Source organism: Corvus kubaryi, unplaced genomic scaffold (genome assembly GCF_017639235.1).
Source record: "Corvus kubaryi isolate FWS band 111438036 unplaced genomic scaffold, C.kubaryi_AGA036_p1.0 124, whole genome shotgun sequence".
Taxonomy (NCBI): Eukaryota; Metazoa; Chordata; class Aves; order Passeriformes; family Corvidae; genus Corvus; species Corvus kubaryi.
The window spans coordinates 4,941,569-4,963,608 of NW_024580659.1; the positions used below are offsets into that span (position 1 = coordinate 4,941,569).

At 37.4% G+C, this 22,040-nt stretch overlaps 1 protein-coding gene across 1 annotated transcript in view; it reads right to left on the reverse strand.

Annotated features, from left to right (window-relative positions):
* Positions 1 to 22,040, reverse strand: part of IL17RD (interleukin 17 receptor D) — a 43,581-nt gene that overhangs the window by 10,380 nt on the left and 11,161 nt on the right. Inside the window, exons 2-10 of the mRNA XM_042020946.1 lie at positions 9,472 to 9,529; positions 6,107 to 6,232; positions 4,574 to 4,692; positions 3,766 to 3,886; positions 2,686 to 2,730; positions 2,440 to 2,591; positions 1,990 to 2,055; positions 1,517 to 1,571; positions 477 to 587 (exon numbers count right to left, since the gene is read on the reverse strand). Coding sequence (XP_041876880.1) covers positions 477 to 587; positions 1,517 to 1,571; positions 1,990 to 2,055; positions 2,440 to 2,591; positions 2,686 to 2,730; positions 3,766 to 3,886; positions 4,574 to 4,692; positions 6,107 to 6,232; positions 9,472 to 9,529 — 853 coding nt within the window. The remainder of the gene's footprint in view (positions 1 to 476; positions 588 to 1,516; positions 1,572 to 1,989; positions 2,056 to 2,439; positions 2,592 to 2,685; positions 2,731 to 3,765; positions 3,887 to 4,573; positions 4,693 to 6,106; positions 6,233 to 9,471; positions 9,530 to 22,040) is intronic.

Genomic DNA, 22,040 nt, shown 5'->3' on the forward strand with positions numbered 1-22,040 from the left:
TAGCTGTAGATAGTATTCCAGAAAGCACTGTGAATTGTATTGGCATCACATGCCTTTACTTTCCTTCTGATTTAAAATGAAAATGAATTAGGTATTTCTGAGAAAAAGAAGGGAATGTTTAAAACATACCTATTTACAAACCTGTTTGTAATCTACATGGTCACATAGTACTTTCTCAAATAAAAAGAAACATGAAATAAAAAATATTTTCCAATATTGCTTTTGATCTCTCCTTTTTACAGTGAAGCCTTGATCTGTGATACAATAGTGTCTAGGCAACCAATTACCCTCAAGCACTGAGTAAGAATTTGCTACAGGTTTCAATACACAAAAAAGCTGAGAGGAGGAAGGACAGAGAAATAGAAAAGAAAGATGTTCAGATAAAGGTATTTCTGGAATTAACCTACCAATTAAGACTGTTTTGGTTGCAAAAGCATATCTTTAAACTGAACTTTGTACTGAATAAACCCTCTTACCTTGCTGTTTCTTGCGGCACATCACTGTGAAAAGCGTGGCAAATGCAGAGATGACAACCAAAGGGACTGTGATGGCAATGGCTCTGATCGGGCCAGCCCACGGGGAGTGCACTTGGAAAAAGCAAGCAGAATTAGCCCCATGCAAATATGCTATACTACAATTATCTGAACAAATCTTCACACTGGGAATGCAAAACTGCTGCAGTACTCTATTATCAGGTAATTCCTGAAGATACAGTAGGCCCAAACATCATGTCCTGCTCCATTTCAAATTAGGTTTTATGGTGGTTGTGCCACTGCCACAGCATCAGTGGCTCACACAAGTAACAAGAGCTGCAACTCACACCAGCCCCAGGAGAACAGCCCTGTGTCAGGTGTAGTTTTGATGAGATATGCAGTGGTCATTTGGACCTGACACGTTTTGGTTCCAGGGTGCTGAACTTGCCACTTAGAAAGAACTGCCCTCTTGCAGAGATCACCCTCACCAATGTGCATTAGGATTCAGTGCATTTTTCCCACTGCCTCCATCTGTGGCTGTTTTGAGGCTGCAGTTACACTCTGAAATCCCTGTTTAGCTTCTCAAAAACAGGGCTGATCCACAGGCATGTGAAGCATCCACCTGACAGGTTCTCCAGACCGCTCGGTTTGGTACCAGGGCTGAAGGGCACAGGTGATGTGTTTAGGCTGCTCCCACAGTTTCATTACACTGTTCCCACACTACTGCACTGTCAGTTATATACAATTAAAGTTATGATTCCTCATATCCACATATACAACAAAAGCCACTTTCCCACAAAGATTTCCAATGATGGATTGATCTAAACTCCACTAAATATAAATGTGGAGAGATACACATGTGTAGGCTCAAGTGTCACCCCTACTCCTTTTTCATTACGTCAAAAAAATCACAGCACAATTACCTCAATAGTCTATCTTATGGCAAACAGAGGTCAAATAGAGACTTACTTCCAACATAATTAAAACCGAATCTAAATTAATACGTTAAATATAGTATATTGTTTGAAAAACAGAACTCATACCTGGTTTTAGTGCATAGTGCATTGTTTTCCTTGTTGTGTTAGTGTCATCAACCAGCTTGGAAAAGTAAAAAATTAATTTTATTTACTTTCTGCAATACGTAAAATAACTGTAACAGCTCTTATGACCAAATGTGAAGAAAGTTACTGTTGAAATAGTTAAAACTAAAGAGCAGCACAAACTAGTACAACAAAAATTGACCAAGCAACAGAATTCCAATTAACAAAAATAAAAATCAAAGTCCAGGAATTATGCAGGCCCCCAACTTCAATTTAAGGCACAGACGAAAGTGCTGTGCACTCAGGGAAGCAAAGCTATGGAAAGGCCAAGAACATTGTAAAAAATTTACTTGCTCGAAGTAGGGATGCTCGAAGTTCAATTCTACCAGTGTGGTTTGAAATATTTTAATTTTACTCCATTTTCCCATTAACATCCTCACTTAGGTGTTGCACAAAAGACTATTCAGAAATATTACCTCAATTATATAATCCCCTGGAGATACGTTCTGAAGAACACAACTTGTAGTGTCTGTGTTCTGCTCCTACATCAAAGAAAGAATACTTTGCAAGCCATTCACATACTTTTAAAACCTAATAAAGAATTCACATTGGTTTAGAAATAGGCAGAGCATTCTTGTATTCACACACCTTAAACCAGCAAAACTAAGTCTGCCCATTCAATTACACAATCCTCTGCCTGCAGAACGAACTTCTGTTATCCAGGTCCAATGGAGCCCTCAAGCCTGCTTTTGACTGATGAGTGCTATCACAGTACAACTGTTATTTACATAAACAGTTCCAAATAGTTTTACAATTTTAAAACTGATCCTATTTTATATTAAGTTTTTAAAGCTTCTGTAAGACCTTAGAACACCTCATGTTAATAGGTGTTGTGCTTTTAAGAGCTTCACAACTCAGCCACATACCTGTTTGCAGGTCTTTTGCTTAAATGGCCCTTCATGCTTAAGTTTGTAGTGAAGAAAGTAGTACCTAAACCCAAAGTTGTGAGGTGCATGATCAAAGGACACTTGCATGTTAAAACCTTGCTGGGTAACATTCACATTCCTTGGCTTCCAGTCTGTCAGAGGAGATATTCATGAATCACAAAACTACTCTTCAAGTACAGTAACTTTTTGTAAGATTAATATATTAAAATATTACATTTTACTTACAAGGTTTGCAGACAAGGTTTTCTGGCTGTAGCAACAATTCACACGCTACAAATATAAAGAAAAATTATAAATTATACAGTATCAAACTGCTATGCTACTTAAACAGAAAAAGAACATGGGCAAAAGTGGGGAGCTCATCATTTTGAATACCCCCACTTCTTTCCCAGACTCTAATATGCCTGGACTAAATACATTTTGCAAACTTAACTTCTTTGGCATGATTTCAAGTCCCTTCTCATTTTGATATGTGAAACAGAGATCCATTAATTTGAGTAGCACATTTCTTAGTGAGACGAAAGGGATAACACCAGGTGCAGCATGTCAGGAGAGAAAGTTTAAGCTAGTCTTAAATACATTTACTCAGAGTAAGTATGCTGAGCACTACTACCAATGGTACAGCAGTCTGCATTAACAGACGGACTTTAAAATACCTTAGGAAAGTTTTACAGGGAAAAAACCCCTTAGCAGGACAAATATCAACAGTTCACTCCAAAGGGTACTTGCAGTTTCTCACCATACTGTGTGAGCACTGAGGAGCTTATTCAAGTTTCTTCTCTCTACCTCCAATTGCTAAGTAATTTAGAGAAATTCAACTTGATCTGCTGCTATCCAATTTTAGATGTCCTCCTCCACATCCGTCTCTAGACAGCTGTTTTTAAATTGTAATCTCAAAAGCAAAAAATAACCTTCCCTTCTCCACAATGTCCAGAGAGAAGCAAACCATCTCCATGAGTGAAATGATCCTGAGAACCACAGAACAATCCTGTTCTAGGCAAACCTGCAATAATCTCAGGCCTACCTGAAACTTTTCTCCTGGTTGCTGCCTAACACATATGATCGCACACTAGAGATTTATCTATGGCATGCAAATTCTTTCTGCTTAACACCCAGATCTTCCTTCCAAGACAGTGTCAGTAACTACTTATCCCAGACTCATCCAACATCATCATCCACTAAATTCCTTTGTTGGGAAACCCAAAATGTTGGGGAGAGGGGAGGCCCGCTGAGGAGATGACATGCAATACTATATTATATGCAATACTATATTACATGCAATACTATATTATATGCAATACTTACATCTAGTTCGGAAGAAAAATGGGTGATAATTACTTTCATTTTTAATGGAAGGAAAAGGAACAATCTTGACAAAATAATCCGTTTCAAACTTCAAATTTACGAAGGGCTGGGACTCCATTCCCTACAAAAAAGACAAGATTGCAACGTATTTTAAAATCAACTATTATAGTTGATATAATAGTTGAAATACTAAAAGTATTTTTCACAACAAGCCCCCAGTTTTTCCATCAAAGGCTCAAATTAATACATTAAGAATGCTTTACCTACTCCTCTATTCCAATCTGACATGAGGAATCTCAATACATAGTTGGATGTAGACCATTACAGACTTGCATCTGTACTCCAGAGTCACCAAAATTAGAGTTCCCAACTTCAGGGAAGCTTCTATCGAAAGGGACAAGATCTCTCTCCAAAGCAACAACCATCATTAATTTCACCAATAATACTTTTGGGAACCAACCAACTCTTTGACACGGGCATGGAGTAATAGGACAAGGGGGAATGGCATCAAACTGAAAGAGGGTAGGGTTAGATTAGATATTGGGAAGAAACTCTTCAGTGTGAAGAAGTGAGGCCGTGGCACAGGTTGCCCAGAGAAGCTGTGGCTGCCCCATTCCTCCAAGTGTTCCAGGCCAGGCTGGATGGGGCTTGGAGCAAGCTGGGATACTGGGAGGTGTCCCTTCCCATGGCAGAAGGGTTGGAACTGGATGACCTTTAATGACCCAAACCGTTGTAGGATGATAGACACTTTCAAAACTACTCACACAGTCAAACAACACTGGAACTATTCTTGAAACAAAGCACTTACTGTTCGTTTAAAACTGGGGCTGAGCTGCTTTGGATCCTTTAAAACCATCTGCTGGCATTGTCTTCCCTCTGATTTTAACTCCTCAAGTATTACTCGAAATCCCTTCAGGTATTCAATCCCTACAAACAGCAGGGCATTTAAACAGAAGATGAATATTTCAAAATGCATTATGTGGTATTTTATGTAATTTGTATTTCATTTGTCTTTAAAAATGAAACTTATCAGTCATACAAAATATGTTTGTACTTAATACCTGTTCTTGTACATCAGTTCTGCACATTCTATCTTGCCTATCTAGAATTCAGTCTTTGGCAAAGGCTACAATTACTACATACTTGTGCAATGCTTAGAACAGAGGGGCCCATGCCTCATCTGGGGCTTCCAAATTACCACTGCAATGGAAGTTATCAGTACCTTCTTCACCTTCAGAAATACTTTATAGTAACTTCACATTTCCTAGCACATTACTAGCAATCAAATATAATATTTTGCTGGCAAATTATAGAAATATTCCTTTATAAATTTTACTATCATCTCTGAGACTACCAGATTAAAATGATAACAATTGTTACAACTTCTTTAGCTCTAGTAAGGGATAACAGAAAACTTGACTAAAAGAATGGAATTTATTCCAGTGCATGTATACTTCCAGTTATTTATAACTGCTGCCAGAACTACACCCGTTTTGTTCAAGTTACTCCAATACAACTTATCTCAGCAGTGTCTTTACAATGTTCTCATCACAGAATTACTTCATGACACGACTAAACTGAGTCACAGTGATGTGAATATCCCAGGAAAATGCCAGTGTTAACCCTGTGACAGTTCTGTGGCTCAGGTATCAAAGGCCCTGCACAGCTCTTTAACTCTCACTACTTCATCTAATTACATCTCCTCAATAGCATTACACATATTTATCAATGACACAGACACAGCTTTTGTAAGTTAAATGCTACATAAATCAAAATGGACTCATTTCAGTTTATGCTATGCTTCTCAAACCAAAAAATAAAATCCCGTATGTATCACTTCCACATTTTCCACCACCTCCTCTGGTTCACTAGGTTTGTGTGTTTTGATTAATGTTTTATAATTCTGTAGAAGATAAAGCGTTGCCAAACGTGTTCTCACTGTTCTATGGAACAAAAGCACTATTCGTCCTTACATGAAGACCCTGAAAGAGAAAGTGTCCAGTTCCCATGTTACCCAAGCTGTCTGAACAGCAGTTCTGTCCTCACATTTCCCAAAGGATTAACCTCTGATGATTACAAGGAAGAACACCAGGCTTTGTTTCCCATGGGTGTCTGATCCATCCAGTCTGCAGCTGAAGATTACCAGATGCTTTCAACTGCACAATTCTGCAGAATTCAGTGGAAAAAATAGGAGCTTTGCAAAGATGTTAACAATTCCTTTCTTTTTAGGCAGTTTGCATCAATGATTCCAAGCATTATTTAATTATTTGACTTAGTACCTATGACCAGGAAGTTATTACCAAACCCATGATGAGTGAGTCCATTTCCCTCTAGAACTTACCAATGGCATTTGCTGTCCAAAGGATCATCACAGCCACCTGCTCCTGGCATGCAAATTGACTGATGGTGATGTTCTGCACATCTCCAATCATGTGTCTTCCCACTGAATTCAGGTAAGGAGTGCAGTCTAAAAATATGGACAAATAAGCACTTTTAGAAAAACATTGCAGCTGACATAAATTCCCTAACGTCTTCAAGATTGAGCTAAGTAAAATTACCAGTGCATTATTTTCTGTAAGTACTATACAGCAAATCTGGATGAAGTTTTTGTCTCGAGACACCAAAAGCCACAAAACTTCATAAATCATTGAGCACAACCACTTTCACTGGTTGCCAACCCACAGTTCACAGGACTCCCAAAGAAATTACCAGTTTATACCACCAGTGTAACCTGTACCACACAACGCGTTGGAACTCCCAAAAGAGAACAACTTTTCCTTGTAGTTGTTCAAAGGAATATGAAGACTGACATTAATTTTGTTCATGTACAGTGCTCAAAGCAAGAGAATGTTGGTCAATGATCAGGCACATATGAGAACAATAAACCATGTGAAGCTTGAGAACTGCTCAAGAAGAGCTTTTGAACCAAAACACTGCTTGATCCTGACCACAAAGAACCTACTGCCTAAATCCATGTCCTCTCTGCCACCCATTCTGCAGCCACATCCCTGCAGACCACCTAACTGCCACTGGATTCACTCAGGACTGGTTTTGTCTTGTTATTCTCACAAAATACAGTGTATTCCCTAAAGTTACAGCTCCACAAACATGTTAATTATAGAAAACTTTAGCTTTAATTAAGAAAACAAAATACAACCAAAAGATTCCTGACTTTGTTGTTGAACTTTACCATGTCTTTTTGTTTTCAAAACAAGAAAACAAATAAACCCAAATTTTATTACTTTTAAAGCTTTACAATATTTAGGCTCATACTGTGTGGCAGGAAGAGAAGTAGTAAGCAGGGGATTCACTAGTTCTGGAGCACAGTATACATGAAGATGGGTGTGCAAAACCTTTCTGCTCCTGAACTAGTGAAACCAACAAAATCCGGAAGAAATTCATCAGTAGATTGTATATTAGTGACTGATGATTAATTCAAAATAACTGAGATCATTTACATGCTATATATTCATCTATACAGAGCTTGTAGAAAAGAAACATGAAAAATCAAGTGCTATGATTCACAATACAGGAAATTCAAATTTAATTCAGAGGTGTGATCTTAAGGGCAAGGAAAGAAAAATTATTAACTGTAAAGGAGATTTAGAAAATGGCTTTTTACTATGAATAACCATGGCAAGGGGTCTTTTATATAACTGTCACAGACATAAGAACAGAACAGTCTGTACAACACTGCCTTTTACAAAAGCTGGGCAGTTGGTACCGACTCTGCTGTTTGTAGAATTCGGTTGCTATGAGTGAACTCAGTGACAGCATGAACTTCCTCTTAGGAGGAGAGAGGATCTCTTTCAATGGAAAGTTTGAAGTAACTGGTTTTTGCTCGGTCTGGATCTAATTAATAGCAAGCCCAAGATCTTGGATCCTGGTTACTAGAATTTTATGGTCAAATGACAATTTGCCAAAATGGAATATAGCACAAACGCCTGAAGTCTGACTGCAAGTCACTGATTCACAGTTTTAAAGAACAACAGTTTTAGGAAGAAAACAGCATGGAAAAATCACACTTTTTAGGAAACCACTTCTTTTACTCAAATACAAGTGACATGCTAAAAAACAGACATTTCTTTTTCACCTGAATAAATAATCTAACCAACTAATTTAGCATCATAAAACACAGATTGCTAGAGTTGCTGTGTGGTAAAAATAAAAGCCCCTAAATCACAGCTAGCAAGCCAAATTCTCTTTTGTGCTGGCTTATTTTTAAAGGTAAATATGTATTTCCATACCACGTGAGCTCTTTAGTCTTCATATCAGCAAACTCTTTTCCTAGTCCTGCAGAACTCAAATAACTCCTTTGTCCAGGAAGCACACAGTGCCAGCACAATTGTGAATTAATACTTCTCATTGGTTAAACACAGTTTCTGGTGCCAGAATTAATGGAAAAAACATGACACATACTGGGATTTAAAGAGACTCACTGTGTTAACTAAATGTGGGGATCTCTGTTCTGACTGGTATTATTTCCTAGTTTTCTTTATGTAGATTAAAAAACAAAATCATACTTCTTTTGTAGTGATCACCTACATCTTGTACAATCTGACACACTTAAATTTTGCTCATTTTAAGTGTTAAGATCAAATTAGATTTAAAAAAAATTCACAGTGAAGGACTGCAAATTCAGAAATTAACATCAAAATTGAGGAGCAAAAGGATGACCAGAATGAAACAAATCACTATTGTTAGGCTTCCTGAGGCATGCTCTCAGTGATGAAACTTTACCTACATTCAGCATCTGAAATAACTTCTTTGGGTAGGCAGAAAAAACCAGCTATGACTTGCACTGGCATTAAAACATTGATTTAATGTAAATGAGGACCTTGACTGGACACTGAGTTTATACTGATGATGGCCACTACCTGCCCACATAAGGATAAATTCTTAATGTAGTCAGCAGTCCTACTTTGACAGCTAGACAAGAAAGATGACAAAACATCTAAAATAACCGCCAGCAACAAGGTACAGCCATTTAGCAGATGTTTGAAGAGGTCTGAAGTATTACTGCTGCAAGCTGTTTATCACTGTTACTATGGCAGAGATTACTTTGTTCTCAGTTTAGCTGCAAAACCACCACATCTGCCACAGCTCTAAAACCATCTGTCTGCACTGCAAATGTAGACAGCAGTTTTCCACTGGCCTGGGCCTTGAAGACTGCAGCTGATGAAAAGTTCTCACTGATTCAACTAAATGAAGAGATGCTATTCAATATTCTTCAATATTCACATTCAATATTATCCTTGCAACAACAATTTTTTAAATATATGACCTGTATACCTTTTCTACCTCGAGACACACATTATGTCATTTTCACCCAAAATCACACATCAGAGAAAAGCTCTATAAAGCTCAAAAGAATCCTTTCCTATGTCTTCATGTGTACTGAACCTTTCGGTGACTACATTTTTACACAGAATAATTTTCTATAATGTTCAGTCAAATACTGGGCAAATGATGTAGGCCAACCTGAAAGAGAAACTACTACAAATTGTTAGATAGTTTTACTATCAGTGAAACACAGAAGGAGATCTACCAGACCCAGCAGACACAGATTTTCTAGATTTTAAAATTATGTCAATATTGAAGAGCTTATGCCATTCCTAGAGCCAGTTTAGGAGACATGTTGCAATATATTGACAACTGGGATGGAGTCCTTGATTTTTGTGAATATAGTGCAGATTTTCAACTTACTGTCATATTTAAAGGTGATGTTGAGTAGTCCATTGTTCTTTGTGACTGATGACAGCCCCTGGAGAAAAAAACAAAGAGAAAGGAAAATCTGAATATAGTATTTGCATGAAGCCATGAAATAGTTGTTGAAGTAGTATGACCTGCCCAGTAGATGGGAATCACAGAAGCTTATTTTTGGAAGAAAATTATGTGATATTCTCAACTTCCACCATCTAGGTGAATTGTGTCTGTACAAAAACCATACCTTTAATCAGGGTTTAAAAACAAATCAAATTGGGTTCTCCAGGGGAAACGGTGCAAGAGGAAAGAATGTCAGCCAAAAAGGACTCCACAGCCATGAAAAGGAGTATCAGAAGTTCCAAGAGAGCACCATTGCAGAAATCCATTATGCTACCTCAGACACTCTTTTCTTTTATCAAATACCATTAAAGCAGATACTGCAAACTGAAGACCAACCAGAGAACTGCTCTGCCAGGGTGAAATCCAGGTTGATGAGTCTGCTGTCTCTTCTCTACTTACAGAAAAGAACTTTGGTCCTCAGAGATGCAATACCTTCCCCTTCAGAAAGCACTGAAATTGTTTTGAAATGCAGAATGTAGCATCACCCTCACAAGACACAAAGCTGAAAACTGGAACACTGATTCTTATGATACAATATCATTCCCTGAAAGGCAAATGACATCACATTTCCCATCAGCTTTAAAAAAATACCACCCATTTACACAGAATTGTATCTGGGTTCACTGTCACAGTGCAAACAGCAAAAATCAACAGTATAAAAGTTGATAAAAGTATAAAAAAGCAGCAGTAATTAGGTGTTGTCAGGATCATGCCCGAGCACTCACTGTGTGTCCCTCCACAGCCAGACCCAGGTATGGACAAAGAAAAACAAGGTAGGAGCTGTCAAGTGAAAAAAAAAAAGTAAAGCACTTCCTAAAGGATTAAAGCAATTCAGACCTTGATAGTAGTGTTACAAATTTGTAATCTCACTCTCTTCTTAGGTGGCTTTTCCTTTGTTTAAGTTTGATTCAGGTTGGCACTGTACCAGCTGTTATACAAAAAAGCTTCCTGAAACAGGCTGTAACTTTTCCATTAATACTTGATCTATTATGACTCACTTTCTGTTTCTCTAAACTTTATTAAATGTCATTTAACTTATAGCAAAAGTAAGACATGATTTATTTGATTTAAAAAATCTCAAAGAAGTAACTACTGACTTTTTATATTTATAAAAGGAGATTAACCCTCAAATCAATTGATACTTGTCTTCCTTCTGTCCTAGAGATGAAGTTTTGAGACACATAAATTTTACCAAATTACACAGAAAATTAGCACACGTATTTTAATTCATTAGATAGGACTTTTATATGCTATATGAAAACAAAAAGGCAACACTTTAATTACATTTCTACTGGGATTAAGGTGACAGACTATATAACAGGAGAAGCATAAATAAATATACCACAATCATTGATAATTTAGATGCAAAAAACAGACATAACATAAGCCAAACTCTGCTGAACTTATTGTTCACATAAGACTTACTAGTTGCAAATATTTGCTCCCAAGTGTAGAAAAGGTGCAAAAAGGCTGCAGTAATTAGTGAGAGAATTAGGGTCACCTTCAACTACTGAACTAGATAATTGTTGTATTAGTTGTAAATTAAAACATGTAAGATACTCAGATAATTTCATCATGCTAAACTCTAGTGTTAATCCCTAAACTACTTACTGCTGTGAGCTTAAAAATATATTCTTGCAGGAAGCATTCCCTTGGTTTTGAATTAAAGTAATTGTGCTATTTAGATGGCTTATAGCTAGGAGAACTTTTTTAGAGCATCTTTAAACCTATAAATACTAATGTTACAGCCTCAGGGCTCTACATTCTCAGCTAATTGTCCCTGCCCATGGCAGGGGGGTTGGAAGTAGATGATCTTGGAAGGTTCCTTCCAACCCAAACCAGTCTGTGATTCTATCATTAATTAACCAGCATTTGTTGAATTTACATTTGTTTAATTTAATTTATTCTGAACTTTACTAGAAAGGAAGTCTTTGTGTCCTGGAGCTTTGTCTAGAAAATCCCTGTGGTCTACATACTTCTATACACGTGGACTGAGAAGAAATAAATAGGAAAGAAAACAGACAAAATATCTTTTCTGAAGAACTCTAGACCACTGATATTTGGACAGATAATCCAAGTTGAAATGCACACATATTAAATTACAAACAGCTTTATTTGTCAAAAAGCTGGGGGAGCACAGGAGGCATTAGCCACATTAAATCTCTCATTATGTGAGCTCAAAGCACAGAACTCCATAGAAAACATGATAAGCTAAAATCCAAATCCTGTATCTACATTGGGCAAGCACAGGAAGAATTTCCATCACACATCTCAAATCACAGAGATCAATGCTGGATTCTGCTCCTCAATGCATATAAAGAGCCTGAATGATTAAGATCCCAAGATATCTTAAGTCAACACAGATCTAAGTAAGACCAATACACATCATCTCCTAAAGGAAAACAGCTCGTTTGCATGTTCCAGGCATGTATAGGCACTTCATTATATTTAAACATCCATCTTTCATCATGAAAGAGCACAAGTATTAATAAAAGGCGAAGATTATTACATGAAGTTAACCTCTAATTTTGTTTATATTTTCTTAATACCCAACCCTCATTTATAGTAACAGCTCAGTAATGAAATGCATTTATGACAACTTTTGGTGACAACACCAATTACTAGGCCAGAGAGGAACAAAGTTAGGATTACATATCCAGAAATAAAGCTTAAATGAAATTTGTAACCACAGGAACTAACTGTGCCTCCAAGAAAAGTTAAATTTAACTAATGTCTGCTGTCAGGCATAAATTAGATACAATTGAATGAAATGAAAAATCTGTTTGATTTTATTGAACTTTTCCCTTTCTTCTTTTTAACCTAGAACATACAGTGTTTCATATTTGAACGAAACATCTATTTTTTAAATCTGGCAATTCCTGCCAGAGATAGCATTGGTGATAGAAATGGATGGGTGATTTCAGAATAGTTCTATGACTAATCTTTATTACAAATAATATTGAAATATACTCCAACATTCATCTTTTGAGTAAACAATCTCTCATTCAAAAAGCCAGTTTCTGTGTGTGAATAGGTACTGTCAGGCAGCCACTTGAACATCAATACTGGGAAACACAGAGGGATGCTAGCACTAATTACAGAAATCTGGTAAAGGAGGTAGGAAATCACTACCCCTCAAGCACAGCCTTGTGCAGCAGACCAAAACAGTAATCATGATTCATCTTTCATACGTTGTTAATCAATGCACACATGGTCCTAATTTCACACTCCCATGAGGCAAACTGAAGGGACAATTGTTTTTGAACTCTAACATCAAGATGAATAATCAATGTTTATCATACTCATTGCTCAGTAAAACAAGGGTTTTATATTTGACATCTGCTCTTCTTGTTTTAAAGCTTTATTGATGCTTTCGACCAAGTAAAAATATTTTCTATTTCTAGAGTCATCAGTAAAATGATAAATTATCTGTATTATTTAGATGCCTGCATTTTGAATTGCTTTTAAGAGAATATAACAAAATACATAATCCATGTTGATGTTTGCTATATAAATTGTGTGTACTCCATTGACTGCAGAATGAGTTCCAAGCCCTGGGTGGATGGGTTTGTACTGTTATTACTTATAAACTTCATGTGACTGACAACTGCAACCATGCATTTTGTCCAGATTTACCTTTTGATACATATATATGTTCCTCCATTGCATGCACAAATTAGCATTTAAAAGAAAAATCTCAGTGACGCTGAAAAGATAGTTTTAATTTAAGTGAATTAATTAAAGGAGCAACAGATTTCTTGGTGCCTATTTCATATTTTAAAGAGGAACCTAGACTCCTCTAAATAGGCTGGTTTTAATTTCTTTTACTAAGATGACATCTTTTGTGTTTGCTCTAATGTAAGCAACATAATTTACAAGAAGCTACCAGATTTTGGTTGGATTTTTGCTGGTAGCTATTTAGTGTTTCATCTGTAGAGCCACTGCACACAGGTTCAGCTGCAGAGGAGCTGAATGTGTCTTCAGAGCACCTGGAATTTGACCTGAGACATGAAAGGCAAAGCACTGCTTTTTCTTCATTGTAAATTATGTATTGGCTGGGAACAAAAACCATCACTTTTGAGCATGAAGGAATGTCATAGAATAAAAGAAGCATTTAGGTTGGAAAATACTTTTGGATCCCTGAGTCCAACCACCAACCCAGCTCTGGCAAACTCACCACTAACCCGTGTCCCTCAGTGCCACAACTACACAGCTTTTAAACACCTCCAGAGATGGTGACTCCACCACTGACCAGGGCCAATGACTGACAACTCTTCTGGTTTAGAAGCTTTCCCTCATACCCAAACAGAATCTTCCCTGGCATAACTTGAGGCTGTTTCCTCTGGTCTTGTGACTTGTTACCTGGAGGAAGAGACTGACCACACCTGGCTACAATCTCCTTTCAGGTGTTGTAGAGTGATAATGTCCCCCCTGAGCCTCCTTTTCTAAAGGTTAAACACCCCCAGTGCCCTCAGCTTCTCCTCATCAGACTTGTGCTCCAGCCCCTCCAGCAGCTTCCTTGTCCTTCTCCGGACACACTGCAGCCCCTTTTCTTGTAGAGAGGGGCCCAAAAATCCCCGATTATCCTGTCATTCGAGCTGGTTACCTGGATCTTCCCTAACACATCCTTGCCAACAATCAGCCTGTCATGTACAAAGATCCCAGTTTTTCTTCCATGCTGCTTGTGAAAATTCAGTGGTCAATCTCCAGGTGGTAGCACATTACTTGTACACAATTGTCCCTTAGGTTGTCTGGTAGATCAATCAGGCCCTTCCTCTGATCTGGAAGGGCCCTTTTTTCATGTGAACATTCTTTAAGTTTTGATTTTTCCCAGCACAGCTCAGCCTTCCAGGGAGTAGATGTCTGGTGACCAGAGGCAGGCACAAAACACATCCCTTTGTTTTAGAACTGTCAGGCATGTTCACATCTACCATATTCCTTCTCCATCTCCCAGAATACAGCTTTTTACCCCAATTTGAGCCCTATGACTTGGAAACACGTTATGAAGCATCCATACTAGCCTTTATTAAAAAATGTGCTGATTTAACCAACAGTCAAAACCTTCTAAGTAAGAAATTCAAAACCAGGACCATGTAGATGCCCCAGAGTGAGATATTAAATTATATAATATCATATTGCAAAGTGAGTTATAATCGAGGTGTAGCAAAAAAAAGCCATTTTAGGTAAGAATCTGTGAGATAAAACTTACTTGGAAGAGTAACATGTAATACTTATTTTCCTAAACCAAACACAAGGAACTCATACTCCCCTTGAGTTGTCCTGACCTTTTGTGATCATTAGATATCTCAATGACATTATCCATGGTTTTATGGTTGACTTCCCGTATTTTGTAATTACATTTTGTCCGAACAATCCTTCTGCCACTTCAATGATGTGTTATTCTCAAGGTTCTCCTATCAAGAAAGGATATTGAATTGAACAGCTGCTGGCTTAAACCCCACCAGAGAAGGAGGTGGTCCAGAAAGGTATTCATGGATACTCATTTCATGGATTTGGGAGTTTTTGAGGTGAAACATGCTGGCTGAAGAGCACGAGCCACAGCATATCCCATCTGAACAAAAGAAAACAGAAAACCAAGCAAACCAAACCAGTAAAAATGCCTTTTCATTATGCCCCACTCCTGCCTGGTTTAGCTTCTATTTACAAAAGGCAGCGTGGGAGGTTATCTTACACATTAGTTTGTCTGACAGAGAATTGAGAAACCATCGTAAGGAGAAACACTACAAGAAGTATTTGCAGCACAACTCTTCAGACACAACACGGCTCCAGGCAGTTGTTCACTGAAATTATGTGAATTGGCTTCTTTAAGGAACAGGCAGTTATTAGGGGCACAACTTAACAACAAAGGAAGCAAGTTTAACCTATACTGTTCACCACCTACCATGAAAATCTTAAATCTCTGAGTCAAACTCAGGAATGTAATGCAGCAAAGCGTGGCATAGAATGGGCAGTACCAGCTCTGATTTCTCTCATGCAATTTGAAAGTTTGCCTAAGAAGTTTTCTATTGTTTGCATTGACACAGTTTATTTTTTTCCAACATTCTTGTGCAAATTATGTTTGGTAAATTAAAAGCATTCTAAAAACAAACAAAAACGCCCCAGAAGTTAACAGAATAAATATTTTCAAACAAAGCCCATTTCCCACAAACAATACTGAAATGTGCTGGTCTAAGGATATTTGGACAAAAGCCAAAAGTCTGTAGCTAAAGCAGTGTTCTCTTAACTGTGGGACATGACCCCTGGCAGGAGAATTCCGAGAAAAGACGAGGTGTTTGGGAAGGGGAAGAAAAAGCAATGCCAAGACAGGTGCAGGAGTGGTGATTACAACTGGGAAGGAAGGGGGCTACAAATGGTAAAGCTGCTTTTAGAGGGACCCAAGACAAATTAGTTTGAGAAACACTGACTCACGCTGTAAACAACAAACAGAATAACACATATCTGAAATAAAGGAGGAGAAATTAATGAAACCTATAATGGATTTTTATTGCTTAACATACTGCACAGCATACTGTAAAATCAGCAAGCTGACTATTCCAGTCAAAGAATATCTTTCTTCTTCTGGTAGGAAGTTATCCACAACCTCAGTAAGCCCACAGGGTTCCTCACACTTAAGAGGAATGATTGCATGAGCGCTGGATTTTTGCTTATGCCCAAGCACTTCTAAACTAACCTGTCCACGAAACAATTAAACAATCTATTTTCATTCATTTTATTGTTTGTGCACTTACTGTGCACAGAGAGCCATAAAATGAGAGGAACAGTCTGTGTCTCACAAAGATGTTCAAACACAGTTAGAAGACAAACAAGAAAAGGTTTCAAGAAGTGACTGAAGCATGAGAGATCAAATGGATATATATTATTTATATTAATATGTCCATAATAGATATGGGTATGTTCATTCATTCATTTTGCATATCACATTGAGAAATAATGTGGCTTTCTGTCAGAGGACAGAACATCAGGGGAAAAGAAAAAAAAACCAAAACTTCAGAGTTACAAATTGTATCTTTCAAGATTTTTGCAAATAAAAGTTTGCAGCTGCTCCTAAATGAGTTAAGTATTTGCAAGCGAGACAGATCCAAAAAGGAAGTCTTTGCCTTTAAAGCTGAGCAAATGCAATGGCACCTGGAAAACAATTAAAGGAGCTTATTTCCAAAATCATAAATGGCTCCCAAATAATCTTTTGCTGCCAGATTCCTACCTTTCAATCTGGAAATTCCCAGCACAAGCTCTTTGTTTGATTTCAGGTTTCATCCAAATGAACAGAAAACCTGTACAAGTAACTAGCACTGACTTCATAGGTTCAGTTTTAAGCTTCAGCCAGAACACAATTCACAATTATGACTAATTCAGGGTGGGTTTTTTACTCTTCATTTCTCAATAAAATGCCAAAGTGCACACACACAAAATCCCTCTAAAAATTCTGTGGGAAACTGTCATCAAATCAGGATTAACTGCTTTATTCATAACTGCTTAACCTAAAAAAAATTCTAATTTGAAATTTACTGCAATTTTGGACATTTTTATTGCAAACAACCTCAGAGTAAGCAGACTACAAATACTCTGTTTGCAGTACAGGGTGAGTTTATCCAATTTGTAACTTCTGAAAATGGCAAGAACAGCTGCTTGCAAGGAAATCTTTAAAGCAGAACATCACATGAAGGCTGGAATGTGAAAAATTTGACATAGCACATCTATTTTGTCTTGGTGTATTCAGACAGTGTCTTCCCCCCAGATCCTTCTCCTGTATTATTTGAAAGTCACTGAAATTCTTTAAGAGTTTGCTGTCAGAAAATATGCATATTCTTAGAAAGTTCACTTTAATTCTTACTGACATGAATGAAACATACAGGCACAACTACAGAAAGTATTACATATTCACAAGAGACCTTGACTGCAAAGAATATTAATGTACATTGGTTTTGTAGGACCAACATATAAATAGACCAAAGCCTTGGCTCAGGAGGATATGGTGGCAAGGTAATTTAGCAGTAACTGCACTGATTAAAGTACCACAGAACTCATAAAACTTTTAAAGTAGACAGGATTTGGGATTCTTCCATCTTAATCCCTCCCTTTGAAATAACACAATTATTTTGGACATAAAAACCTATTCTTAGGGATTTAGAAACACACAATTGTTTAGAAATACACACTCATCCATGAGAATTTAAAACTGAATTCATAAGCAGTATGGCTCTAGTCCAGAAATAACCAATGATTTATTTGCCAACCCCCCACATTCTAGCTTTAAAGAATCATTCACCATTCACCCAATAGTATTTTTAATATCTCACATGAAACTCATTTTTACAGGAGATGAAGCAAAAAACCATCTTTCTTTAAAATAACACAAGCATCTCCTCCCAAAGTTCCCATCCTTGTGAGCTACAGAACTTAAAAAGCCTTGGGCAACGAGAAGCCAGGACTTGAAATGTGATAGGCATCTACTCAGCTGGAATGAAAAGGTGCCTTTGGCACTAAGTTCACCAGCAGGAGGGACACAAGAAGTGCCACATTTATTCCATACACAGATGTTATACAATCTGCTCATCAGAAGTGAGGGGCAGATTGCTGCAGTTCCAGAACACGCCAGCATGATGACTGTTCCAGACTTTTTTACTGTGGGTGAGTAGAAAAAAACAAGCCATAAAAATGGAGGGGCCATTATGTCAAACACAATGACTAAAAATACTTTTTGGTTAGAAGTAAATGTTCTTGTACATCAACTGTGCTAATAAAATCAATTACCTTTCCCTACAAATCCGCTCCTAGGAAGAAATCAAGTACTCCTCCCTTTCTTCCCTTCCCTCAGTTAATGGACAAGCTGCAGAAGCTGCTTCCTGCAGGCAGACTCAAGCCTCAGCTGTGCTGCCCTTCCTTCAGCTGTGTTATAGGGACAGGCTTTGGTTCCTTTGCTGCTGCACTTTGTTACTCCCACCTCCCCAAAATCTCTGCCATGTGAGATTCTTACTGCTGAACTACGCACTTTCAGGAAATAATTCCTTCTCAAAGCCTCTGTCTAGTCCAGGTCCACAGAGGAGATGACAATTACTCCACAGCTTAAGCAGTAATGCATTCAAGAGAGAGGATTAGAAGGTCCAGTGCTTGCTGTGTACTGATGATCCACATGGCTGAACTTCAGAGACACAGGCAGATACATCTGGTGGCTGCAGATTGAAAGCTTTGGCTGCCAGGGAATTTATACACCCCTGGTTACCCTCTATGGAGTACAGCCATCATATCTGCAGCCAAAAAAACTCCATTTGGAAGTGTCAGAAACATAAACAAAGCTGCACAAACACTTCTTGCTCACCTGAAAGATACTTGGAAGAAGTAGTAGTAAAATACTCCAACTACACCAGGACGTCTCTGCAGGCAAACTGGAGGTTCCCCACTTACAGACAAGTAGGAAAAGCTGCACCAAATAATCAACACCAGGAATTTGAACACAACAAAACAAAAGCATCCAAAACATAGTTTTCTGAGGAAACATTCCTGAGAATGTTTCTGAGAACTGCCAACCTCGAATGAAGTTCACCTCGTGATTCAACCCCTTCTTTACACAGAATAGTTTCTGCCATCAGGATTGTTGAGGCTTTTCACAATGAAAAGAAGGATGAAGAGAAGACAGAATACATTCCAATTTTCCTGTGTGCTCATCTATCTTCGGTACTTGGATTCAAAAAGCATTAAGCATTGCTAAATTTTAGTGTTGGAAAAAAACCCCAGGGAAATAAATGTGTGTTAAGTATTTCTGTACTGGCAAACTCTTTAGGCATTCTGTGCTATCAAGTCCCATGCAGTATTTAACTACTTAAAAAGGGAACCTAGATACAATATTTAAAAGAGAGATTTAAGGTTTGAAATGGTACTGAAACTCCAGTCTGACTGCATTCAGTCTCCACGAATGAAAATCACACCCTATGGATATCACACTTTATAACACACTTGATCAAGCTGAACACTTTAAGAGATGCATTTTTCCTAAATATTTCATGTTAAGTGCTTTTGAAAGGTGGCCAAAGCAAAGGTTACACATCCTATCTGTACAGTACATGGCCAGTTCCTACTGCCCTTTTCATGCTAATTAATACAGCACTTGACATGAAATGTGATAGCTGCTAAAACACTGCCACAATCTGTACCACAGCCTGCTTGGGCTTTAAATTACTTCATTAGTGCCACTTGATTAACTACTATTTAAGCTCTTGTGAGATTTTCATTCTAAATCTTTCTCTAGAACCTTGGAACACTTTTTGTTCTTGTATTACTGGTTAAAATTGATGTATGACTAAAAAACCAAACCAAACCAAAAACTCCCACAAACCCACGGCAAAGAACACCTGTATCTTGAGAACATTTAATTTTTCAGTCAAATCAGATTTTTTGAAATTATAAATATCAATACTCACTAATAAATAATAATAATAGGAAATCATCCAGTGGGAAGAATTACAGGAACCCTAAAATCAAATGCCTGAGGTGCACATGCAGGCTTGGCATATGGATCTGTTCTGTCATGGCCTACTCTGACAAGATGCAGGAAAGGTACAAAGTCCATTTAGCCTCAGGAAAAATACCCCTGCTGTGCTGCACTAAAGAAATACCTCTGGTTTCCACACAAGCAGCACCAATAAGATCCAGACTCATTCCACACTGTCCTCACAAGTCAGAGGAACCTGAAAGGAGGGTATCCTAAACTGTAATTTTGCCCATCTCACTAAAATTACAAATACATAGAAATAAAAAAAAAATCCTTTTAGAATCCTACATCAAGCACATGAGCTGTTCAAATGAACACAGCACACAGCATAAGGAGAGGCAGGTTTCAGTTCATGCCCTTCAATGACAGTCACAGTAACTAACAGGTTTCACAATGAATCCTTAGATTAAACTTTTCTTGTGTTTAAAAGGAAGGAGTGCTTTGGTTTTGCATACATATTTAATTAATTATTTTTTAGCCTACATATCAGATAATAAAACTCTTCTAAACTGTCCAAATTAAGTAATAAATCCTGATGCTATTAAGGCTTGTTTCCTATTCTGTGTTCCTGCAAAGCTGAAAAAAATTCCACACACCTGAATAGTTTACTTGATGTACAGTTGAGTATTTCAGGATGTTAATACATGATAAAGATAAAAATTTAAATCTTTTTTTTCTGCTGGTTTTCATGTTCCCTGGACAAACATGTCCATTTAAAATGCACAGTTATTTGAAACACTTCAAATACTTGTAAACGTAGAGCTGTTTAAGTACTACTTAACACATGAAAAACACACCAAAAGGCCAACCTGACTGCTTGAAGTTTCCATTAATAAAGTTACAATCCATGGATCTCACACCTTATAATACTTTTGAAGAGGAGACAACCTGAAGAAATGCACTGAGCTGGAAGAACCCAACCAACACACAGGAATTCACACTCTTAAAAACCCAGCCAATTACAGACACAAAGCTCGGAGACTTTGAAGCAATTTGGCCACTGCACAGCAACTCATCAAATCGTTGCTTATTTGGCACGTAGAGGTGCCTGAATATACCTGAAAATACATTCCTACTGTTCCTTCTGCCTTGAAAAGGTTAGGCATCAAGACTGAAATAAAGAAAATATGTGACATTACTAAGCAGTATCTTCACACAAAATACTATAAAGCAAAAAAACATATTGGAAAAAGCTTATACTCCTCTTAAATACTTCTATTACATGGATATTCACGGTGATTTTTCTGAAATCAGACACTTTCACCATAGACCATAGACTGAAGCAATTTGAAATGGAAATATTTCCTGTCCACTCACTGCCAGTTTCTGTTCCCAGAGTGATATAACAGATGACATCCAATACAATAAATTCTTTTATTAACCATAAATTTGAGCCTGCTTTAGGGATTTGAAGTGTTCAGTTTCATGCTGAAAAAATGTAATGTTATCCACAGACCATCAGCATGTGTAACAAAAACAGAGCCACAGGTTATGTGACTTTGATCAAATTATGACAAAATTTCATCTGAATTTAAAAATACTTGAAAAAGCATTTACACTAATTGTTCAACCTCTTATTTTTAAAGATCCATGCATACTAACTGATCTTTTTCTGCAGGAAGGAATCACTTCTAAGAAATAAAGTCTCTTTACAGAATGACAACGAACAAGTTGTCTTCTAGCACTCATTTAAGAAGCAGAATGCAATGTAAGTTTTAAGACAGCAGTGAAATACAGATTAAAAAGTTAAATTGAACCTGTGTTTCTCTCAAACTTTCACTTGACTTCTTTCTATCAACATTAAATTTAACACACATACAGCTCATCTGAAAACACTGAACAGGAAAACATAAAATACAATCACGTTATTGTAGTAAATTGAGAAGTAGATCCAAAGATCATCAAGTTTCACTTCCAGTAGAAATGATAACTTATAACAGGA